The 24414-nt window shown below is 42.8% G+C and overlaps 1 protein-coding gene and 1 long non-coding RNA gene across 2 annotated transcripts; both read left to right on the top strand.

Moving 5' to 3' along the window:
- Nucleotides 1–1119: 1119 nt before the first annotated feature.
- On the top strand, nt 1120–14634 carry LOC124412400. The gene is made up of 3 exons (XR_006929792.1): nt 1120–1131; nt 10745–10749; nt 14500–14634. It is a non-coding gene; the product is annotated as an uncharacterized LOC124412400 (long non-coding RNA).
- Nucleotides 14635–14689: 55 nt separating this feature from the next.
- LOC124412399 (protein krueppel-like) lies at nt 14690–18830 on the top strand. The gene is made up of 3 exons (XM_046892241.1): nt 14690–14910; nt 17151–17838; nt 17959–18830. The coding sequence occupies exons 1-3, from the start codon at nt 14871–14873 to the stop codon at nt 18734–18736; spliced, it is 1506 nt and encodes a 501-aa protein (XP_046748197.1). The 5' UTR covers nt 14690–14870; the 3' UTR covers nt 18737–18830.
- The last annotated feature ends 5584 nt before the right edge of the window (nt 18831–24414 follow it).

Here is a 24414-nt window from a genome sequence, read left to right on the forward strand (position 1 = left end):
AAAACCGCCCAGCTCGTCCGGCGATGAACGCGGACCGTCGCAACGTGTTATTATTAATGCCATTAGGGCCGGACTTGAGTCGGCCGAGGCAAGGCAAGCTAAGGCAAGGCAAGTTAAGGCAAGGCGCACCTGTCTATGCTAATGCGGAAATAAATCGAACCTCGCGGGTACCGATCGAGGAGCGTTCCGTTCCGTTTCGGCGTGTATAATTGTCGGCGCGGAGTGCAGTCCATTTGGTAATCGGTTATGCCCAGCTTTCGGGCCGATTTATTGCGTAATGCTAGTCCATTAGAAAAGGGTTGGCCGCGGGAGGGGTGTACGCTGCACTAATTTAATTAGACCTATGGATGATACGGGTGCGCGTCATGCGGCGGTTGATATCGTGACTGGGCCCATATAGGCACCTACTCTTAATTCGGGACCGATGGGCCCTAAGTATTATAATTTTAGTAGACATATATTTAACGGGGATGTTTAGGCGCCTAGTATCGCGGCGGAAATCTTCTCCCCTTCGTCATTCGCTCTTTCTCTATTTCTATTTCTTCTTGCACGATTCCTTTCATCGTTTTCTACACGCAGGTCAGTTCGAAGTCAACTTTCTTCTAGCTGGTCCTGCGCTGGTTGACAAGTAACGGTTGTTCCGTTATACGATGGAAAAATGAGGAGAAATTCACCTCGGTTACGGTGCAGTCAATTTTATTCGATTAGCCTGTCGACATCCTCCCCTCCTTGTCATCGAGTCGTCACTTACGGAAGAGTGACCATCGTTGAGAGAGCGATGGATGGGTGTAGCTCCGCGTTTGGTCAATACGACGTCGATTCTTCCGGGGAAACTGATTTTCTCACCATTTTTACTTTACCTTATAACTATAGGTTTATATAACACTGACACTGACAGCGACGGATTGACAGGCGAGAATTATGAGCGGGTCTGAACGAAGAATAAGCGGAAGAATTGACCACTTGATGGAAAATAAGAAACGAAAAGAAAAGTTATAAGAAAATAAAAAAATACAAAAATTTCACCCAGTTGTGCGATGAAAATATTTCGACAGTACAGTATTTTTTGCCTTGCGCTTTATTAAATTTCGGGGTTCATCATTTTTTTTTAATTTCTGTATACATCGTGCAGTCAAGAAAACGAAACCATGAAGAAAAATATTATATTTCCGTTGCAGAAGCTTTCGTTGTTACAGATTTTAGCCGCGATTGACGAACAGCGATGCGTTGGACAATGGTGAATAATTTTTACTCGCGACTTTATTGTTGAAGATCATCGAGGCGAGATCAGGTGGGAAATATGTAAGAGTAGAAAAGAAAAATATGATTTCGAGCGCAAAGTTCCGGCTCGGTTGAATTGAAAATTCATCGTGATTTCGAGGGCTTGATGAATATACCGATATGTACTATACATATATCTGCAAGAAAGATGAAGACAAGGAGAAGAAGGACAAATTACTCAGTGCAGGCGGCAGTAATCAGGAACAAAAGCTCCTCACGGATGCAAAACAGCATATCGAATATATCTATATATTGTATACGTAATACGTACACCAGTCATTGTCTGCGTCCCCGGAAAGATACGGTATAATCTTTTGACTGGTGTCTTTAAGCTCTGACAATATTTCCCTCGAATAGGTATAAATATATATATATATATATATACATACGAATTTACACATAATACATAGTTGCGCATCGTTTGTAATTCTTCTCTTATTCTTTAAGTATGCAAATACACAATACGAAGTCCATCTGGTTATCGTTGTCGCGGCAAGTCGTAGACGAATCAGCGATTTCTAAGAATTGTTATCAGAAGAAGATGATGAAAGGAGCTGTAGAATTGAACGATACAATTGTAGACAGAAAATTAAACCGATGTAGCGAAGGTGGAGTTCGATAAATATATAAGTATGCACGTGATACATAATAAGTGGAGGGAGACGGCGAATCGAGTCGCATTTTTCCCTGGAATAACGAACGAAATGCACGAACGAGCGGATTACAGCGAGCGAGGCGGAAACCGCCATCGCAAAATACGAAGGGCGAAGGGCTGCGAAGCTGGAAATTAGTTCTGTGCAGCGAGAGGAAAGCGAGAATCAACCCCTGCTGCAGGAGCTGGTCAAATCACCCCTGCGGCGGCCGCGAGGGGGTGGCCGATCTCTTCTACCCCCGACTTACGCGTTGCAGGGCTGCACGTGTAAACGCGCGTCTGCAGGGTCTCGAATTACTCACCACCCTTCCGTCCTCCCTCCTGCATCGCCCTTCCCTGTCCCTCCCGCCGGAGGCCGGCACCCTTCTCTTACCTTCCCTTTCCTTATGCCTTTCCCCCTTCGTCAGATTCGCTTCGATTCGTTTTACCCGAAAATCCAAAAACGAGAGGGGTTCGAATTGTTACGTCGACGCAGGCGGAAAGACGAGAGCCACGCGTGGGGCTACGGATTGTTGTTCGAGGGCTTCGTCCTACGCTCTACCTAAAACTTAATAGGTATACGAGGTTTGATATGCGATTGATGAATTGTAGGATCGAAGTGATTTCTTGAAAATCGCCAACGCGAATTGACTGACGTTCATCTTGCTGAAAACTATTTCAATTCTATACCAACCGTGAAATTTTTTTATTCAAATCGAATAAGCAATTCTTTTTCGAAAGTTCAATCGATTATTTCCACTTCCAAATATTCGTGGCAAAAATCCCAAAGGATTGTTGGTTATAAAAAATCAGTTTCAAACATGAATATATCTGTAAAATTAATGCTGTTTTTAAAAAATTATTGCATTTCGAAAAAAAAAAAACATTTCGTACTCATATCTGAACACTTTTCACCTGGACGATCGTTGAAGAGATTCGAAGAATCGCTCGCCTAGAATATTCGATACAATTTACTCTACGTCCAGGTGAAACGATTCAAAGTCATTCAATACATATTTGTTATTTCATATGTGGAAAATGATAATTTGTTCATGCGTTTCCTTTTTTCATCGGAAAAAAAATTGACGCTGATAAAACAGGTTGAAAAAATGTGTTGCGTATGACGTCACCCGTTCTGAAGTAGGTATGCATGTAGATAGTTTTTAATAAGAGTAAAAAAAAAATACGAACTAATTACGTGAAAACACTCCACAATTAAAATTAAATTATACGCGCACGAGCATGTCGCAGAAATTTTATTCTCGAGAAAAAAACAAAATTCATTCAGTTTCTCGAAAAATATATTTACCTCGCAACTGGCAGGCAAGCAAATCTGTACATTTCTGTGTTCACACAATCCATTCTCTCTCTTTCCGCATCGTTCAAAAACTGCGATAAGCGGCCGCCCGTGAAACCCATGGGTTTTGTATTGGTAGTCGCGATGGGTAACAAGCGCCTAACAGAGCTGTCAAAGCCTCGATAAATTCAATAGCGGGCCAAAAAGCACCCCAAATTTCCTGCCCCGCGCACAGCTCTCGCTGCTGCGGAATCGCCACCCCGCCACCTCGCGTCTGATCGGGAAATCGAACGTTCCTCTGATTTAGGCAACAAAAACGTATCCCTGCTTCTGACGTCTGTCCAAAGCCCCTCTCCTTGGCGCTCTTCACGCATGCATTAAAAGGAAAACTGACCGGTCACTCACGATCAGCGCCCAAGCTAGTCGCCGTCCCGAGAAGCCTTGCGATTTTTCCCCCATTTCTTACCATGCCTCGAATTGTATATACATATATATATTTTTTCAGTCTCTCTCTTTTTCTCTTTCCTTTACTTTTTCCGGTAGGAATACTTCAACACGTCCATGTCTAACGTATCCGCTGCGTACAAAGTTCGTTGTAGAAGTACAAAGTCGAACGACAAAAAACATTGGAGTATAATAAGCCAGAAACTGAACGCGATCGAAATCTTGAGCGGGAAGGAAAACTCAAAGTCCAAAGAGATTAGAGGACGATTGATATGTGAACGAACGGTATAATGGGTTTCAAGTTCGATTATATCGTTACACGAATAGACGGAAGAAAAGGAGAAAAAAGAAAAAGAAAAAATTTAGCGTAAAAAAGAAACTTTGTTCGTAAGGAAAAATCCGAAAATCAACTGACCGCCATTCAAACGCCATTGCTGTATATACGGACTGCAGTACGATTCCCATACTTGTACACAAGAAATCGGCTTGTTGTCCGCAAAGGTTAAGCGATGCGTACTCTTCGGCACATACGTTCTATGAGATACAATACGAAACGGCAACATATTGGCTAAGCGGATCAAACCCCCGGATCATCGGTCCTCGTTGTACATTATTTATATATCTCACTCTCTGGTTGCGATCTCTTCTCGTTTCCTTTTTTTTTTTTTTTTTTTTTTTCTTTTTTTCCTTGTACAGTTCAAATTTTTTCCTCTTCTCCTCACGACCAGCGCATATAAACCGTGCAAAAGCGCACGCGTCGCGTAGAGAAAATCCCTTCTCGAGGATCAGGAGGGTGAGGAAGGGGATGAGAAAAATATGCCGGCGAAAAAAAACAGCAGTTGACCATAAAGTGCGTCTGCACCTGGTCAAGCGATCTTCGGCATGCATCGGCAACGGTTTCATCTCCCCTGAAACGTCCTCGAGGCTCCCCCTCGCGAAGGAACCCGGCTTAATGGTCAACCATGCACCGCAGTTATTCCATTGACGGTAATAAATAGATCGTCTGGAGAAACGGGAATTGCAGTGTGCGGAAATAATGATAATAACAATAATAATAATCGATCTTACGATGAGAAACGGGCGTGATTCGAGCGACGATGCGTGAATTTAGGTATTTATAAGACGGTGTGCAGCTTGCGCTATCCATGCAGAGGATTATCGTGTGACATAAGGAGGCTGCGATTCGAGCAGAGATCGGAAACACGTGGATCATGATCGATCCGTATCTCGAAGACGACTGACATTACGTACCGGAAGACGCCCGAGACGTACGAGGAAGAAGAAGTACACACACGTGTATCCAGGCTCGATTATGTAGTTCTAAGAAAGAATGAGCTGCTCAGGGGCCAAACGACGATGCGTCACTGTCCGACTTATAAGTCGTCGGTGTTTATCCGTGGAGAGATTATTTACACCGTAAATATTGTTTTCCGAATGCCCCGCTGGATCAGTCCGTGACGATCACAAGTCGCTCTCGTTCCGCGGGGCAAGAATCACAAGAATAACGAATTAACAAGACCAAAACTATAGCCGCGAGGATAATTCATCCGGGGCGGCAGGTTGCGAAGGGCAAAAACGTGGGGGTCATCTGTGCTCTCAACCCTTATCGAAAAAACCAATTTCGGCTAATTGCGGCGACGAGGTTCGCCGAATCGAGCAACTCGCTCGACGAACGGGCGTATAAATAATCCGCCTTATACCTTCGTGAAAAATTCTAACAAGGCCAAAACGGAGTCAGCTCTTCCTTTCTTCCTAGACGCGGCCCAGATGGAAAGGCGAAGCCTGTCTATTCGCACGCCATATGCTTGCCAATCCAAGATCGAGTCTCTTCCGTTACCTTGCGTTACGGACGCAACGCTTTATCCGGATTTCTCGTTATTTTTGGATTCAGTTTATAGCCATGAGCAATGCGCCGTCGATGACGGGTGATTATTAAAGTTCTTCACGTCGAATCGGATGAGGAGAGTCAGCTTCTTCGGTCTCTTCGTTCCCGACGTCGTCTGGGTCACAGACCGAGACTGTCACGAGGTTTCGAACTATCACGGAGTGGCAAACAGACAAACAAACTCATTATCAAGTCGCCCGCGGACGACTCCGAGCCCTGGCTCACAGGCAAATATTCTTCTAATTGCCTCGGCTATCTCTATACACAAGAGCCAAACAGAACGGAAAATGAAATAATACGACCCCTTCTCCTCCGCCTCGAATTGCGTCGTGAAGATAATTAAATACCGTAATCGACTAGTCGCTGACCGTTTCTGGTGCGGCCACTTAACGTCTCAGTTCGATAGACTGGCTGGACGGTTTTTACGATCCTCTCTTTGTCCCGCGGAATATTTTTTTCTCTCGAGAAGAGGAAAAAAGAAATGTACACTTATTTCATGCAACACTTTGTACGTATCCCTCAAAAATAGCGTCCAAGGCAACTGGAACCGACGAAACGAGCAATTTTTTTGCAATACAAGCACGAAGTTGGCCGGAAGTAAAAAGGCCTGCAAAAATTGGGGAAAAAATGGACGAAAGAAATTTAGTTCTCCCGCAAACTCAAAGCCTCCGTTAGATTATAGCAACGATTTCTTGATCCTGTTCGCGCGAATAAATTGGTTTGCATACCGTGTGACGAGTGGCGGTTGAGACTTGGTCTGCAAGACCGTTGGGAGGAGACATTTTGAAGAAAAACCATCCACTCGAGATTAAGATATCGGCGAGTGATCGTCGCATTGATTCGTTTCGTTGCTTAGAGGGCAAAAAAAAGGCGGTCGATGAGCTGTGTATCGAAATCGACCGTTGGTCAAATTCGGTTGATCAGATGTCGAGATGAGATCCAAGAGCGAGTGTGCAGTATCGAAGCACGATTTAATCGTTTGCCGTAGAAATTGAGGCGGTATAAGTATATCTGTTCCGTGGGAATTTTTATACATCCCGCCTTATTATATTCCTCGAATTTTTCCACTTCCACTTTCGTCCATGGTGCTGTTAATCGGTAGATACTCGAGAAGAACGCTAAGCAAAGCAATAAGGAAGAGAAAAGTTTTCTCCTTTCCAAATGCATCGATACTCATATGCAGCAGAGCCACGAGGCTTAAGGCTCGACATCCTCGTTGATCCCTTCGTAAACGTTGCTACGTGTTCCAGAGTTTCTTTCCAAAAATATCGTCACCCGTAAAAAGGAGTAAACAACCGGGCAACAATAATCTCGATAATCCCGAGGGCCTTGCAAAAGTGGCGTGCGCCTTGCGCCTCGCAATCCCTCCTCGTCTCACACTGTTCCTAACTGCATCCTCGTTAAATACCCTCGTCGAAAAGAAAGAAGACGAAAGACATTTTCCGACTGTTTCACGGAAAAGCTTATCGCTCGTTTCGCTCGTTTCGCTCTGAAGTTTTCGAGCATGCGTGACGCGTCTTCACTCGTGCCGTGAAACTTGTTTCGCTTTGCAGGTTACCTGAACCTTGTTACAATTTTATTTATATTATTTACAAGAAACTGTCTGCAGGCGATACGCGTCGTTTCGTCACGAGGAGATTGATTGCACGCATCTGATCAACGTGAGTATACGTAAATAATACATATATTGAGCGATTGATGTCGGAGCGCAAGTTTGAAAAATCTGAGAAGAATCGCATATATAGAAATAATAAAGACGTTGTATTGGCTCTGACGTGTTTGAGTTTAGAGGTTGTATCAACTGCGGGATTTTTGTGTCGACGAGCCGATATGCGGGATATTATTATTTCTCTCTTTCGAGTAATTAAACAGGCGCCAGACTTCGGTTAAATATTTGTTCAAAGTTTAAAGATCCAGCACATAAACTAAGCTATGCGCTCTGCGTCGCGATTACCCGATACCACAATGACCGATCGTGGGTATTAAATTTTATGTACGGGGACGTCTGAAGTGTGTTTGAAAAGAATGCGGAAAAAGAGAAAGAAGAAAAGAGACGGAATTAGATGGACAAGGATAAGGATTAAATAATAATACTTATTAGCAATAATATTACGTTTTATCCGGCTTTTCCAACCGGTTTTTACCAAAAACCAAAAAAAAGATGAAAGGGAATAAAAAGAAAAGAAAAAAAAGAACAAAAGAATAGAAAATTTCTCATCTTCGACGACAGGTTTACGACCCGTGCGTTCAACGATTAGGTCATTAAACACCGGTCTATAGCTTCTAATCGCCATACACAAATAAACGATCACTGGCTATCGGCACGATGGTTAAGCTAGGCAGAAATCCGTGAACAATGGAACTCACAGCAGAGATAATATGGAGCGACGATAAACAGGCATTTACATACATATATGCATGTTTGATTCCGAACTCTCGGACGAGTTTGTGTAGGCACGTGATCAGAAATCGGGATCAGTGAGGAAAATATGTTATAATGTGGTAATAATCGAAAGTACGACGATTTTACAAACGTCACGATAATTCGGTTGAAGATCGTTAACTCTTTCTTCGATTTTTCAATTCTTAACAGCTTCGAATTTTAATTCGGGTCAATTTCCGCGTAGGTGTATCAAGTTTTACTCACGTTTGAAAATTACTCCGGGAACACAAAGATCTCAGGCATATCGTGCGGCTTGTAGACTATAAGAAAGTCAGGCTGGTGTGTTTTCGTTTATTATAGCACGCACCCTGAGAAATTTTATGTGCCAGCGTTAAAACTCGGTACACTTTACAACAGCAAGTACGGCGGGAACATTGTTACGAGAAACAGGAACCGTCATTCTTCACGACCGCCCGGTGTCCCGGCAAATTCTGCTCCAGATTTGCACAAAGGGTAATAAATCGGGACCTCAATTGCACCCCATCCTAGAAATCCTCGTGTGCGATTTCAGGTATACCCAATTACGAGAAGCAAGCTTTCCAAATGGTGAAAATTTCGCGATTTGGAATGGCCGAGTGCGATGACCGATGGCCGATGGGAAAGAGCATCGCATTCGCGAGCCAAAATTGCCCCTCCACGTCGCATTATGTGGAAATACCCGGGGCTAATGGCCGGCCAAAAGGGTTAAGGGCCCGTGGGACAAAGGAGCAGGTAGCAAACATAATAATGTAAGCCTTGATACTACAAAGAGAATGAAAATGTGTTTTCGAGCTACGTTAACGCGTCCGTACGATGGTCATTGTAAGTTCGTAATTACCATCGCTAAGCACTGTAGTTGATCCCCCGTTGCGTTGCGCAGTTACTTCATACTTCACTGTAGATACCAACCTACGATGCTGCCAGATTTTTGGAACAACTGCAATGGAGGAGTTAATTGCATAATAAAGTGTTTGTTATTTCTTCCGCCCTATGACATAGTCGCGTCTGCTCGTAAAAGGTTACGCTTCGTTCCTTGAAAATAACAAATCCTTCGATGCGATTTTAAATCCGTCGCTTCTCCCTACACTGCGACATATATGCTGTGCTGCAGAGGCTTTTTTCTTTTTTTTGCCCCACTCGCAGTGACGGGTTTACAGGGCCTGAAGCGGGGATATTATATCGCAATTTATAGAGGGCGGAACGTTTTACCTGAACAGTGTTCAAAATATTTTGTCAAGATTGTTTGCCGAAAGTCTTTCATCCCCACTAAGCCCACTTTCCGTTTCTCGTTCCCGGCTTTCATTTATTTATTTCTGTTTTTCACCTTTCTCCGGGTTTCTTTTAGTCGTTTATTTATTCATTTTTTTTATTTTTTTTTTTATTCTTGGTTGTTTCGCTCTCGCATTTTCTTTCTTTTTTTTTTTCTTTTTCTTAAATTTTCACGCTTTTTGAATACTTTCCTACCTCCCCTTCACCCCCTCTTCCCCTCTCTCTATTCGCGCGGCGTTATTTGCTTCGTTATATTTTTCACTTTAAACTCTCGTTCCATCCGCTGCTAAACTCAACTCGGTCCAAATCTCTCAGTCTCTTGTACTTTCCTCAGCCTTGACCCCCCCTCTCTTCTTTGCCTCATTCGCAAGTCTTTCTTTATTAGATTTTCAACGTAATTAAAGACATTTTCATTTACGAACGGTTAATTGACAATTTCTCCGCTCGTTAACGGGACCGAAGAGCGAAGGAAATAAGATCCTGTTCCAAAGAGGGTGAAATAAAAAAAAAAAAAAAAAAAAAAAAAAATAATAAAGAGAGACGGAAATAAAAAACATGAGAAGAGAATAAAGAAAAAATAAGATGCCCTGCGTGACTGTGAGGCCAAGTGGAATCGACGTTTGCAATTACTCGCTTTATGAGCAAGCGAATTCTGCAAAGCGTAGCGAAAATTAAGCCAAATATTGTAAACGAAAGACCGTTGAAAATTAACGCAACATTTTCAACAATCTTTGCCTGGGTGCTACTGCTGTACGTTATATAATATTGCCAACATACAGCAGGCTTTATCCTTACCTCGAAACTATTTGCAAAAAATTACTTACGGGGGAAAAAGAGGTGTAATGTAGAGAAAAAAAATTGTTGCAATCTTTTCCAATTCAATTGAAAGTAGCTGTATAATGTATGAGGGAATTTTGAAAAGCGTCAGCACGAGCTCAACAAGTAAACATCGTGCTGGGAGAGGAGGAAAAACGGCATAATAAGAAGAATAAGAGTGAGAGGTCGAACGAAAGAATGAAAAAATGAAGTGTTTCGTATTAGAGGACGTATCGTCAAACAAGCGAAATCGAATGGAACTATTGTCGATATCTAATACTCTCGGTACTTGAGATTTCGGTTTACGATTCACTTTAGAATTGGGTTTTTATTCTGTTTGCGGTGGCGACAGCCGACCGACGGGGTGCGCGTCGATCTATCCCGCACGCACACACACACGTGCGATTTTCCTCTCTCTCTCTCTCTCTCTCTCTTTTGCTCTCTCCCTCCCCGTTTTTTCCGTCTTTTTTTATTCTCTATATCCAAGTTTCGTGAGTTTTTTGGCGTTGGGCACGAGTAGCGCACGCCCGCGGGCAGGTGAGCGACCAGAGGGAGAGAAAAAGAGAGAGATAGAGAGAGGCGAAGTTTTACCCCAAAACCTGGTTCCAGGGGCGACGAAGGGGTGGCGAAATAGCAGGGGAAGGACGAAACAGGAGCAACGGCGAACAGCTAGCTGCCGCCTCCTTGTAAAGGGAACAGTGGGAGTTCTGTTCCAGGCACATTGTGCTGCTCGTATCACGTTTTTTCGAAATCGCTTACGGGGTGAATTTTTGGCGAATAATATATGGAGAGAAGCTTTAGGTACTCACCGACGAAAACTGCATCTCCAATTTTGGCGAAATTAGTTGCGCTTCGTACTGCTATTGAAGTGAAACGTCCTGCAGTTGCATCGTGGACTCGATTTGCCGATTACGTTCTGTTGAAACAAAAAAGATAACAATGTCAGTTTAAAATGACAGACGTTGCGATCGAGTTAAATGCGTGTACGTGTTAAGAATAGATCGCGAACGAGGTTTTTCGTTTGAATTCAAATTTCCTGCCTTTATAATCGCGATTCGGTTCGTCTTCATGCATTAAATTCATACAAAGTGCAAAATTATCCATATTTATCGAACAGGTTGCTATTTCGGAATGGACACATGCTTCTCAATCATAATAATTTACAATGTATACCGGATGTGTTTATACATTCAACGGCTCGTTACCTCACCTCGCTCGTGTTTAACCTCTCACCTTATACTTCATATAGGTATACATGCAGAGTTCAAAGAGCGAACTTGTGCCAAATCAAGGATACCGAATAATTACATATTGTAATCACAGCGCAAAGTGACGGTAAAAATTGTCAAAAAGAAGTTCACGTTGCGATAATCGATTTGGCTTTTGAGTTCCTTTTCTTTTTGTTTTTTTTTTTTTTTTTTCATGTAAATTTCCCCGGTTTGTTACTCTTGGTATAACACTCTTGCCTCATTTTCAAATTCACGCGAACAGAACTATATTATTCACGTATATATCAAGAACGATTGATTAATTTGAATAAGATTTTTTGCCTCTCATAAAATGTGTTAATAATTTTGAAACACGTTTGGAAAATCGGATATTGCGAAAATCACGTTATAAGGTGGGAAAACGACGTGCATTAGATATAAAACTTAAGGGAGACACGCGGGATACGTAGGGAAGGGAAATAAACTCGATGTCGACGGTTCACCGATTTTGTTTCCATATTTCATGAGCTTTCACAAACGTCGATTCCTAGCTCCCGTACTTTTTCACTAGCCTTAGCCGTCGGGCGTGCATGGATCTCGGTTGAGCGTAATGAAAAATGAATATAATAATGCATGAAAGTTTGAGAAAAGTGCACCCCGATCGCACGTGAGGTTGCAGGTTCGACGCACTCCGGGGCTTCGTCTAGGGTCGTCCATTGTGTCGCGTGTAGGTAGGTACAGAAGAAGGTAGTACAGCACGTGGAAAAAGCAAGTCGGTTTTCACGAGGGGGCGGACAGCGGGAAATAATGAAGGTAATTGCTGATAGAAAATGCAGAAGCTACAACGTGCAGGAGTTCAGCCTCCCCAGCTCGGAAATCATGCATGCATGCGGTAATAGCGGCTCGGCAGTTGAGCTTCTTCTTATTCCACAGGTGCTGAGCTCCTCGGAAACGGTGTCCGTTCGCCTTCTGCACCGGGTTCGAGAAATCTGTCCTTTATTTCAATTTCAGGATATTACGAGAGCCACGGGCGCGCGTCGAAGGCAATTACGTAATTAATTTGACGGGCGTAGGCATATACCGAGCCTAATTTGAAGCGCTTAAGAGTTTTGAATAACACACGCGTCGCCATTATACCAATCTACCTACCTTCCTACCTATATCTACCTGCGTACCTCGCGTCAGAGTTTATCTCGTACACCTACCTACCTACCTACCTACTACTACCTACACACAGAGACGAGCAGCGACTGATCGGTGTCGGACTAGCTAAGTACATCGCCGTCGGAAATAAGCGCGTATTATCTACTCCGGGAACGACATCATCATTAGGTCTCAGGTATGCGTTTATTAGATCCAAAGTGAAATTCCCAAGGCACGGTCTGGATTCGAGTTTTCGGCTTCAACCGATTCCCGCAGCGTCGTTTGAATAATAATTCTATTTTTAACAAGTATTATAATCACAGTCTGCACAGCCATTTACCTTACGTAGTACGTCGTTACGCACCTGTTCTCGTCTCTAATTTCGTTTCAAAAACCCTATCGGGTTGATCAATTTTCTATTGGAAATACCCATACGTAAACGTAAATACGATGAAATAAAAGAACACCATCTATATGCGTCTATGCGACGTTAATATTAGACAATGCTGTAGATTTGTCGGTTATAGAATCTACGAAGCAGCTTGCTATCAACAGTTTAGATCCTTCGCGTTATCTCAAAGTATGCCTATTTCGGTAATAAATGAACGTGATGCATCCAACGTTGTGTACCTGCAATGTTAATACAACATTCCTGCAAGTTTTTGGCTTACGCTTTTGTAACGACAGAAATTGTTACATAAAATCTAAATAACATTTTTCTCATGTGCCGTATAAGAAGATCGGAATCCTCCCATCGATTACGGGGATAAAAAACATCCACGCGAGAATTTCACATTTTAGAATTCACTGTACCATAAATTCCCTATAAATCTAATTAATTGTAAGTTAATTGCGCGTCATAGAAATCCCCCCCCCCCTCTACCCCCTTGTTTTAAGAACCGCGGATTGGAGTCCTGGAGGACCTCACAGCCGATCCTTCTTCTGTAAAAGAACCTGATAACTCGTGAACGCGAATGCCGCGAAAGAAACGCGCGCATCGTGAAACGCGGCAGAAGAAGAATCAGAAGCGTCGGCAGCAGCAGCAGCAGCAGCGCCCTTCGTGCAGGGGTGTTGTTTGCCCATGAGGGATGAATTCGTCGGAGGGGCGAAAAACCGGGGGAGGAAGAGGAGGACGCGCGGAGGACGAACGGCGAAGAAAATAGGGAAGGGGTGGAGGGGGGCGAAGGACGAAGGGCAGGGAAGGGGGAGGCCGTCGGTGGTGGTGGGGGTCGCGCCGAGGGTTGGGGTGGGGGCTGTTTGACTACAGCGAGCGCGAGGCGACTGTCAGTTAGTATTGGGTTAGGTCAGCCCGAGGGAACATCGTTGCCCGTAGAGTAGTTGTTGTTCGTGACTCGACTTCTCGACACATATTTGTATACAGTATGAAGATATTTGGGGAAAATCGGAAAAAGGAATGAAACAATTTTCCAACCATATTAATAATAAAAAAAAAAAAATTTTGAAAAAAAAGTAACTTAATTTAATTTATAACGATATAAACGAAAAAATTTAAAACGAAAACGAAATACGGACGTTCAATATTTACGGATAAATAAAAATACGCTAAACGAATATAAAATTAAGAAAATATAAATAAATAATACACACACACACACACACACATACACACGTGTTTTTTAGTCGTGTTAACGATAATATATTGTACACACGGAACTCAAGAAACAAAAGAGGAAAATTCGACGATTTTTATGAGAAGAGCGAGGGAAGATCGTCGAGAATTTTAAAGATCGATAAAACTAAAAAAGTAAAAAAAAATCAAAGAGACGAATCGTCAAACCTGATGCAACGTTGCCAAAACTGACCAGTCACACTACCTCAGATATACATTAATCATTTGTTGTACGTTGATTAATAATTAATCACGTTTGAACGGTAATTGGTTCGATTCGTTTAAGAAAGTTATCGCCAGCACGTCGAAGTCCGATGAGGAAAACTGTAGTAACGAAGCACCGTGGGAGCGTTACGTGTACAAAGTGCGGCAACAACGGAAACCGATAACTATTTCAATTTAACGACAAAATACTCGTGGTAACAACCCCGGGTACAAATCATACATTATATAACGATACGTTGTACGTCCAGCAACGTATAAACTATATCCGCAACTCGACAGTTCCTTGAAAACGCTGATTATTTGAGACTTACACGTGTTTTCGTTTCCTACGTATGATAAATAATATATTATATACATATTTATAAATATATAGAAAATATATATATATAGATACAAAACACACACGCAAACACACACACACACACACTTGATATACCTCGTCGGATAAATAATTGAACGTAAAGGAAGAACCAGAAGGAATAAGCGAAAATCCAGATACTGGTGAAGTGCAACAATAACTCGTATTATTCTGTGTGATAGCCGAGGCTCGCACTTGAGCTACTCGAGTGGATGGAGTGTGAAAGTGAAAAGAAGACAACACGTCGTCACGTCGCGTAGAATGGCATTATCTTATCTTCAGGAGGCACAGATCAACGCAGGTAGGAACGGACTCATCGAAATTATTTATCCATTTCCCGCGATTCCTCGTGCAATTCGACAACACTTTGCACGGAGTCTCGGTTTTCCCCGTCATCAAGACACCCATTTTCCTTCTCATCTTTTTCCACCTTTTTCTTGCGGTTGCCGTCGGCCAAACTCGCGATCCGTTACGAATTGCGGGAACACGAACTTCCGGGTATCTTTTTTTTTTAATTTTTTTTTCTCTTCATATGGAGTTAGGAGGAACTTTTTCTCGATCTTTAGTCTCGAGCGATCAACATTGTTAATTATTTTTCATCAAGTCGAATAATTATTAACGTTTGATAACCTCGTTGTAATTAAAAAAAGGAGATTTCTATTTTTTTTTTTATCCACGCGAAGCTGTAGAATCAATTGTCAAAATTGAGCGGGAAGAAGACTCGTCGGAAGATCGAGTCGTTATAAAACCACTAGGAATAAAATCTGTACGAGTGTTTGATAACAATATAATTCTGCGTCAATTGTACAAGACAAAAAAAAAAAAAAAAAAAAAAAAAACCACAAGTATCCATCCTTCCGAAAATCAAGGGTGAAAATATAATTAAAAGAGGAAAGATTTTGTTATTGCGTGTAAAAAAAGTAACGGAAATGGAACAAAAATTTTAACAGAAGAAACAATTCGGTCTTACGAAGAAAGTTAGAGAGAGAGAGAGAGAGAGAGAGAAAAAAAAAGTATCGAAAGGAACGAAAGAAAAAATTTGCACAAGACCAATTAAGAAAAGGATGCACTGCGAGATGCGAGATAGAGGATTTTAACCGCGGGGTAAAATCCATCCCTATACATACACATATAGAGACGTGGGAGGGAAAATGTGAGGGTGAACGAGAGGGCGGGTCGAAACTCGTGTTGCCGGGAAACGCCGTTTGTAAGCTTCAGGAGTCGCGCGTTCTCGCGGGCAAGAGCACCCGGTAAGGTGGGAGGGGTCTTCACCCCCTCTCCCTCCCCCCCACCCCCACCCCCACCCCCTCCCCCTCTGGCCCTCACCCTATCGCTCGCCGCTCTTCACCCTTATTGATTCAACGAGCCTCATTACGCGGCCCTAAGCACCCCATTAATTAGCGCTTGCCAGGGCAAACATGGCTGCCCGCGTAATTCCCGATCCAAACAGTTGCATGGTTTGCAGCAAAGAGTTGCACAATTGCGGTGTGTCTTTTTGCACGCGGTTTGAAAATTGATACCTCGAGTCAATCAATCATCACGAGAACTTTTGCTTTCTCGCTTTATCCTACGCGGATGGATTTCATCGGTTTATCTTCAATTTCTCAATTTTAGTGAGTTTTTATTTACTTTTTTTTTTTCTTTTATTCACGGTATATCGTAGATCTGTCTCAAGTTTTGAGATGAAATATCCTCGGGTGCCACGTATAGCGATGGGGGTTGGTTAGGGATGCCGAGGCGTGACGTCACCCTCAGCGAATTTCTAACCCTCCGTCTTCGGGAATCTCCCTTCTCAAGACACCGAACGATATCGGGTGAAACGTTCGCCAAAGGAAAGACGACGCTGACGAAGAGGAGAATAATTACTCGTATATATATGTATATACGTATCACCGGAAAATCTCTGCGGCTTTTCGCGAGAATCGTGTTTACGAGATAACGAAGGGTGACTTTACTTCTTTAGAAGAAAAACAAGCGGAAGAAATCTGATTCTCTCTCTTTCTCTCTCTCTCTCAGCATGCCATACTCGAAATTTGATGATTATAAATAAACCGTCTATCTTTATCCAGCCATCTCTGAAATCTTTGTGAAATATTCACGCGCAGGATAGTGGGAAGTGGTCGCACGTACGTGCACGTGTAACCGAGTCGGTGGCCTCGAATAGAGGCGGCGCGTCGCGACGCGCTGGTGTGAATAGTTGCGTCGGATGAATGAACGTAGGGCGCACACACGCGCCTCGGTGAATGGGAGTTCTACTACTCCTCCCGTACTCTCGCGGTTCCCTCCCCCTCCTCCTCCTCCTCTTCCTCCTCCTCCTCCTCCTCTCGCTCCTCAGCCCTCTGCAGACCACGTGTGAGTGACGTGTGTGTTGTGACGCGGCGCGGCGCCGTTCCCTCTTCCTCCCCTCCGTGCGTCGAGACGCAGCAACGCGGTTCGATCTCCTCCCGCGTCGTCCTCTCCGAGACTTACTTAGCGATATATCGTGAAGATCGTGCGATACGCGCCTTTCTGACCTCCGGTATTTTTTTTACTCCTTTCCAGGACTCCTGACCGGCCAGCACCTCGACATGAAGCAGGACTCGGACAAGCAGCCGATGTCCCCACCGTTAAACAACAACAACAACACAACGTCGTCGATGTTCCCGGGGATGGGAGCGGCGGCGGCGGCGGCCAGTCTTTCGATGCTTACGCCGCAGCAGCTCTTGGCCGCGAGTCAAACCGCGGCCCTGATGGCCGCTGGCATTCCGGTCTCTCTGCACGCGACCCTTGCCGCAAGTCCGTCGCTCTACCGACACCACCAGACGCTTTTCGGAGGCTGGGCACCGCCGGCGGCTTCCTCGCCTCCTTCACCCCTCCACCACCCCCAAGGGCCCGTCTCTCCGGCCCTGAGCGCCAAGTCCGCGGCCCGTCGGACGGCCGCCAACAACAACAATAACAACAACAACAACAACGTCGTCAGCAGCAGCGCCGACCGTGTCACGAAGAAGGGCCAGCCGGCGAAGAGGCGCGCCGCCAGGAGCAAACCGGAAACGGCCGTTCTCTCCGTCGATGGTTCGGCGCCCCTCAGTCCTCCGACGTCGATAAGTCCCGAGGCCGGGAAGGACGCCAGGGACAAGGTCTTCACCTGCGGCGTATGCTCGAGGTCCTTCGGATACAAGCACGTCCTGCAGAACCACGAGCGAACTCATACGGGGGAGAAACCATTCGAGTGTCCGGAGTGCCACAAGAGGTGAGTTACGTTTGGTCTTATTGTACTTCCCTGATCCTTTGTACTTTCTTCATCTCGGTTTCCACTCTCGCGAGCTTCCGGATCATCGTCTCTGACCATCTCGTTCGTCGACTGTTTCAGATTCACCAGGGACCACCACCTCAAGACCCACATGCGTCTCCACACGGGTGAAAAACCGTACCATTGCAGCCACTGCGACCGGCAATTCGTTCAGGTGGCGAACCTGCGCCGGCACCTCCGGGTGCACACGGGAGAACGTCCGTACGCCTGCGAGCTCTGCGCCTCAAAGTTCAGCGATTCGAATCAGTTGAAGGCTCACCTCCTTGTTCACAAGGGTGAAAAACCGTTCCTCTGCGAGCATTGCCAGATGAGATTCAGACGAAGGCATCACCTGATGCACCACAAGTGCGTCAGCGGTGTTGTAAGATCGCAGCCTCCCTCGTTGGCGAGCGACGACCTGGACGAAGAGATCGACATCGACATCGACGTTGAGATCGATGAACCGGAAGCCATGGCGCAGCGGAAATCGGCCGCGACTCCGGCCCGTCGGCCGGCCCTCCACCACCAGCTACCGACCCCGGTGGTGAGCACGTCGGTACAGATGCCGTTGAACCTCTCGGGGATACCGATCGGGATGCCGGAGCAGACGGAGCCTGAGGATCTCTCGATGTCGACGGGTCTCCATCGGCCCCATTCCCACTCTCACAGCAGCGGTGACTCGCCCTTGAGTCGGAGCCCGAGCAGCGACACAGCCCACGACGACGACGAGGAGGAGCTCGACGTCTCCGAGGCGAGCCCGAGCACCCTGTTCCTTCATCAGAACCGGCACTTCAGACACCACCATCACCTCTCCGGTTCGATGGCCAGTTCCGGCGCCGGCGTCGGAAACGCTTCCTAGTGCTGATCCAATTACTAAACAACCACAAACGGGGGTACGTAGTTTCACCTACGTCGCTACGCAATTCGCTTATAATTCAATTTCGGGGTCATTTGAATATTCTGTCGAGCCATTTATCTGTTTTTTGATCGGACAGTTAAAATCATTCGTCATGTTATTAACAAATTTTCAATCCTACTAAGGGGAGACGGGTCCGATAACGAAGTAGATGACGTAACTTCGATAAGGGAGTAAAATACTGTGTAGGGGGAGGTTTAAATGGCCGACAACAGCGCCGCTTAATATTTGAATGGCCCCTATAAAATAATTGTGTCAAAATTTGCTACTGCGATTTAAGAACGCTGTGCACTTTCTTTTACACTTTCAACGATTAAAGTTGTACACTTTACAACGTTAGAAGTAAAAAAAATTCCCCCCCCCCCCCATGGTTATGTTTGGTTCAAATCATTTCCTCGTTTAACTTTCTAATATGTTTATCATATTAATGAGTTTACCGCGTTGACCAAATTTCAATTTCCTCTCTCTTTCTCTCTCTCACCCTCTCTCTATCTCCATTTACTTTAATTTGTTTAACCTCTGATTTCATTTTGTTTAAATATTTTTCTTTGCCGTTGATCCTAGTTCTACGGTTTAATACGATAAAATAGAATGCGCAATACCTGAAATATTATATAACGAATACAAATAGCCAGACACTCCTTACACCGGTTCACAGTCACTATAATAATAATAATAACTGTTAAGAGGCTTCATATTATATCTATTTTTATTATCATCATTATGATTATTATTATTATTATTATTATTACTATGATTATTATTGCTATAACGATCATTACTATTATCGTCATTATTACTGATACTACTAGTATTACCATCTCGCGATTAACTGCTGACAAAAACTATATAAGTACACATATATGCTACATATTAGCCGATTTAATATTGTGTATAAATTATATATGCGTAATTTCTTATAACGGAACTACCAATCACTAATTCAGGGACAGACGTTTCTTATGTATTAGAATATTTATGAGTATATACGTTATACATATACATACGTAGAGACGCGTATAACTCGTGTGCAAAGTATGTGACTTTATTCTGAACGGATATAGGTATATATATATATCATTGGAGTAGGTGTAGTTATAGTTGGCCAGATCCTGATGTACATAGGTATGTATATACATGATACATATATATATATATATATATATATACACACACACACACATACACACACATAGTTGTTGTATAGCTAGTTGGCTGATTGTGAGTGTTTGATTTCGTTTCGGTGTTAAATATGCGTGCGTGTGCGTGTGTGTGCGCGTGTGCGTAGAGAAAAATGAGCGATTTCAGATAGTTAGAGAGTGATAGCGCGGAAAAAGGTTACAGGATGTCTAACGGGATAGTATAATATGTAATGTGGGAAAGGACGATGGTGTAGGTAGGTACGTGAAAAAGGTATCTAGAACGGGGAGAGAAAGAAGAGAATAAGTGTATAGGAAAAAAGGAAAGAAGGAATGAATGTACTGGTATACAAGTTCCTCTGACAGTAAAAGTAGCGAGGGGGCGAAGGACGGCTGATCGACGTTCCTCCGACCCTTATCGAACAAGAAACAAAACAAAGAAAATATTCAAAATTAACTTGAGCGAAAAAAGAGAAAAAAAAAAAAAAAAAATTAAAATTAAAAAACCAAAAATTTCGACAAACCAAAAAAAAAAAAAAAAAACTTAACAAACAATCGAAACGATCTTCTTCGGCTTTTTAGCATTTTATGATATTCCAATATATATATATATATATATATATGGTAGATGCCACAATTTGGGATTTATAATGACTGATAAGAATTTTTTTGGCTGTCGTCCGATTGTCGCTGCTTTGTGTTACAACTATATCATTACTACTATTATTATTATTATTATATTATATATATATATATATATGTATACTATTATTATCTTTATTTATTATTATTTTATACTATTATTATTATTATTATTATTATTATTATTATTATTATTTGCCTGGCTAGCGCGCCGTGTTGTTATATGTACGATTCCTAACATTGTATGTGTATGAAAGAATAACGTTAATAGAAAGAAAAAAACGAATCTGTTGAAATACATGTACATATATTTGAAATCGACCATTATTATTTAATTTTTTTACTACACATCACCGTACGCACACATTAAACACTGTTCATCATATGCATATACATATTATATGTGCGTGTGTGTGTGTAATATTCTAATCTATGAAAAAATTCAGACTGAAGTTAGATTTAAAAACATTTAAAAACGGAGGAAGGACAAGTCATTCGTCATTTTGATACGTTTCACTCGCACGCGTTGATTCCGCGCCGTTTTGAATGTTTAATTCCGTCGGAAATTTCGTCGAATTGTCAAATCCACGGGAGTTTGAAATAACGCAAAGAAACTTTCGGGTCGGTTTCGACCGGGCAACTGCAACCCTTCGACCTTACGGATCATTCCGATCCAAGGACAAACGCGGGTCATTGTGTTACGCAAACAGGCAAATTCCCAACGTTTCTTACACCGCATTCTTATACCTACGCGTCTCACCCCCACCGGTTTTTGGACTACCGACTTGACCGTCGGGTCCAACTTCGGTGATTTATGCATCCGAGGCAACCGAGACATGCAAATTTCAGTCAAAGCCAAACTGCCAACCTACGAGGTCACGACGCCGCTCTCGTTTATCCCGTCGTTCCCGTTCATCCCGGGCACATCCTGCTTCGGCCTGGCGCGTCACAAAGGACCTCTCGGTTAGTCCAAATATCGCGTTCGAAACGCCTCGGAGGTGACTAAATTGCTCTCCCCCCCCCCCCCCCCCCCCATAATTTTCTTTCACTTTCGAGGTCCTGCGTGTGCGACGCGTTGCGCTCGAGTGCGACGACGATCTACAGCTGCAGGTAGAAAAAGTATACTTTCTCGCGAAGACCGAATCTCGATTCAAATTCGCATTCCGCAACATTGAGAGAGGGAAAAATCTCCCCCGCCTCGATGCACCTTTTCAACAACCCTCGAGGACCTCGAGGTAGGTATTATACCTACCTTCTCCTGAAACGCGTCTGCGCCAAAAAACTCGTCGTACTTATTTCGATTCGGTTCATCGGTCGCGATCAAGATCCTCATCCCTTTTTGCCAGGATAATCCTTACTCGAGTCGCAGCGATTCAAGTTAAAGAAAAAAAAAAAAAAATAACATTTCTTCTCCTTTATTTCTTCCATTTTTCATTTCTTCCCGTTTCGCACACTCGATTCGCAAATTTGTGGGTATACAGGACCGGCCGAAAAGGGGAAGCAGCCGAGAACCGAAAGCATTCGCTGCTGCTACACCTCGGCTGATCTGATTTTCTGCAAACCGTTTTTGTATGCCGAAACTTTCACTCCATGCATGCCGCGGCAAAAGCCTCGCAGCATCTCTGCAGGGCGCCAAGATTTCACTCATTTTTCACGAGACTCGGACGTCGTCGGTGTAGAAACGGAAAGCCGCCGTTTCTCGTCTCGGTTCTTTCTTATTCCCCGTTTTCTCTCCCTCGTTTTTCGTTACGTCTGGACGGCGACTCTCCTGCACGTGTTGCGGCGTAGGAAAAATCTTGCGATTTCACTCCGACCGGGTGACTCGACTTTCGGAAATGAGATCCCGACAAACGACTTTGAAGGCTTATTTGAAACCGATAAATTTTCGAATCGAATAAATCGTAACCATCGACCACCGCGTAAAAATTTTGCCTGCTTTTTAGACACATCACACACACGCACACGCACACATACACGCGCGCGTTAGCCGGGAATTAATTTGCCAGCGAGGCGAGATACGTCGAGAACAGTTACAGGCCTGACCATGGCGACCATGGGGATCACCGGCATCGCGACCCTGTGCGATCGGAATATTTCTAGGGTTGGAGGCCGGCACCCTGTGGGTATTAATTCCAATTGCGGACCCTTCGCAATCGTTGAAATGAATTCATCACGTGATACGCCTATGCATAGTATACCTTGTATTATTGTATAACCAGGCGTTGCATATATGCATAACAATTATTTCGAGTAACACGAGTACAATAGCGACAGCCGCAGCGCGTTTTCGGTACATAGCAACTAACGAATTACTTGTTAGTCCAAAGTTTTCTCAGGAATTGGGTGAAACCGGTTTTCCGTCGACTGTTTGTTTCTTTCTTTGTGTTAGTTTTTTTTTTTTTTTTTTTGTTCGTTTCGTTGGTTTTTTGGTTTCTTTCTTTCTTTTTTTTTTTTTGTCTATTTATTTTTGTTTTCTTCTTCGTGACATAACGAAAACGAAACGGTTACACATGGTGATTGTGTGTTTGGATTAGATTTTGTGTGGTGTATATGGTGTAGGTTAAATTACATATTGGCAGTGATAAGTTTCCTATGTTATACTATAGCTATATAAGTATAATAATGTAGTGTATGCGCGCAGAATATAGGCGAAGAAATTTAGAGGGAGAGAGAGAGAGAGAAAAGAGGGAAAAGAATGCCAAACAATAGTATTACCAAAAATCGCATTATTATACTTAGGTATAATAATAATAATATGTTAGTTGAACGACTAGTCTAGATTCTATTCTATACGTTGAATGTTATATTTATTTCTCACTTTATTATTATTATTATTATTATTATAATTGTCATTAAGTCATTATATGCAGGTATATAATACGTAATTATGGAAGCTGCATTGTAAAGAAGACTTCAATCTTTTGCAGATTCGGTTTTATATTAGCACGGTATGATGTAACGACTGATTTTAAGATTCATCTCAACGTGAGATGATGTCTTATGACTATATTATAACTGACTACCTATACATGAATACATTATCTATAGAAAAAAAAAAAAAAAATATTGCGAAGAAGTAGAAGAAAGCAAAGAAACACAAATTTCCTATAACGCGAAGTTAATTTCCTCGAGTCACGTGATAAACTGATGTACGTATATAACTATACTGAAACTATAATATTATACCTATAACTTAACTGATAACCAATGATTCCTATTTTTTAATACGCAGTTAATATTATCATAACTTGTCCTACCGCATCGTCGGATTCATTATTCGTACCGTTTTCACGGATGGGTTATATTACAAGACATAAAAAACGCAAGTATCATATATATATATATATATAATCAAGTTCAGAGTTGGAGTGAAAAAAAAAAAAAAAACTAGATGGATGAATGGCAAAATGATGTTACTAATATGAACTTCAATTATTATTATTATTATTATTATTATTGACATTATTATCAGTTTTGTTTTTATTGCTGTTGTCTTCTGATCTTGAATACTTGAATGTATTTGTGTCAAATAGCTGGGTAGTTTGATATTTATAAGTAGATTATTATTATAATTAATATGCTGGAATGAAAAAACTGCATCGGGTGAGATTTCAAAATTTTCGTCATAATAATCTGTAATTTAGAAATCATACGAATCGCCGGTATGTTTCGATTAGGTGCAACGAAAAAAAAAAAAAATACAAAACGAACAAAAAAAAAAAAAAAAAAAACAAACGAAAAAACGAAAAATCAAACAACAGCGATGAAATTCTTGACGGTTGAATTAGACTTCTGTATTAGGTCTGATTAAATTTCGATTATACTATAATACATTCGGCA

This window comes from Diprion similis, chromosome 11 (assembly GCF_021155765.1).
Source record: "Diprion similis isolate iyDipSimi1 chromosome 11, iyDipSimi1.1, whole genome shotgun sequence".
NCBI classification, from domain to species: Eukaryota; Metazoa; Arthropoda; class Insecta; order Hymenoptera; family Diprionidae; genus Diprion; species Diprion similis.

Excerpts from the sequence above, each read along its gene's own strand:
- LOC124412399 (XM_046892241.1), top strand. The coding sequence starts at position 14,871 with ATGGCATTATCTTATCTTCAGGAGGCACAGATCAACGCAG. Across the intron at positions 14,911-17,150 it reads GGAGGCACAGATCAACGCAG|GACTCCTGACCGGCCAGCAC; the intron begins GTAGGAACGGAC and ends ACTCCTTTCCAG. Across the intron at positions 17,839-17,958 it reads TGTCCGGAGTGCCACAAGAG|ATTCACCAGGGACCACCACC; the intron begins GTGAGTTACGTT and ends CGACTGTTTCAG.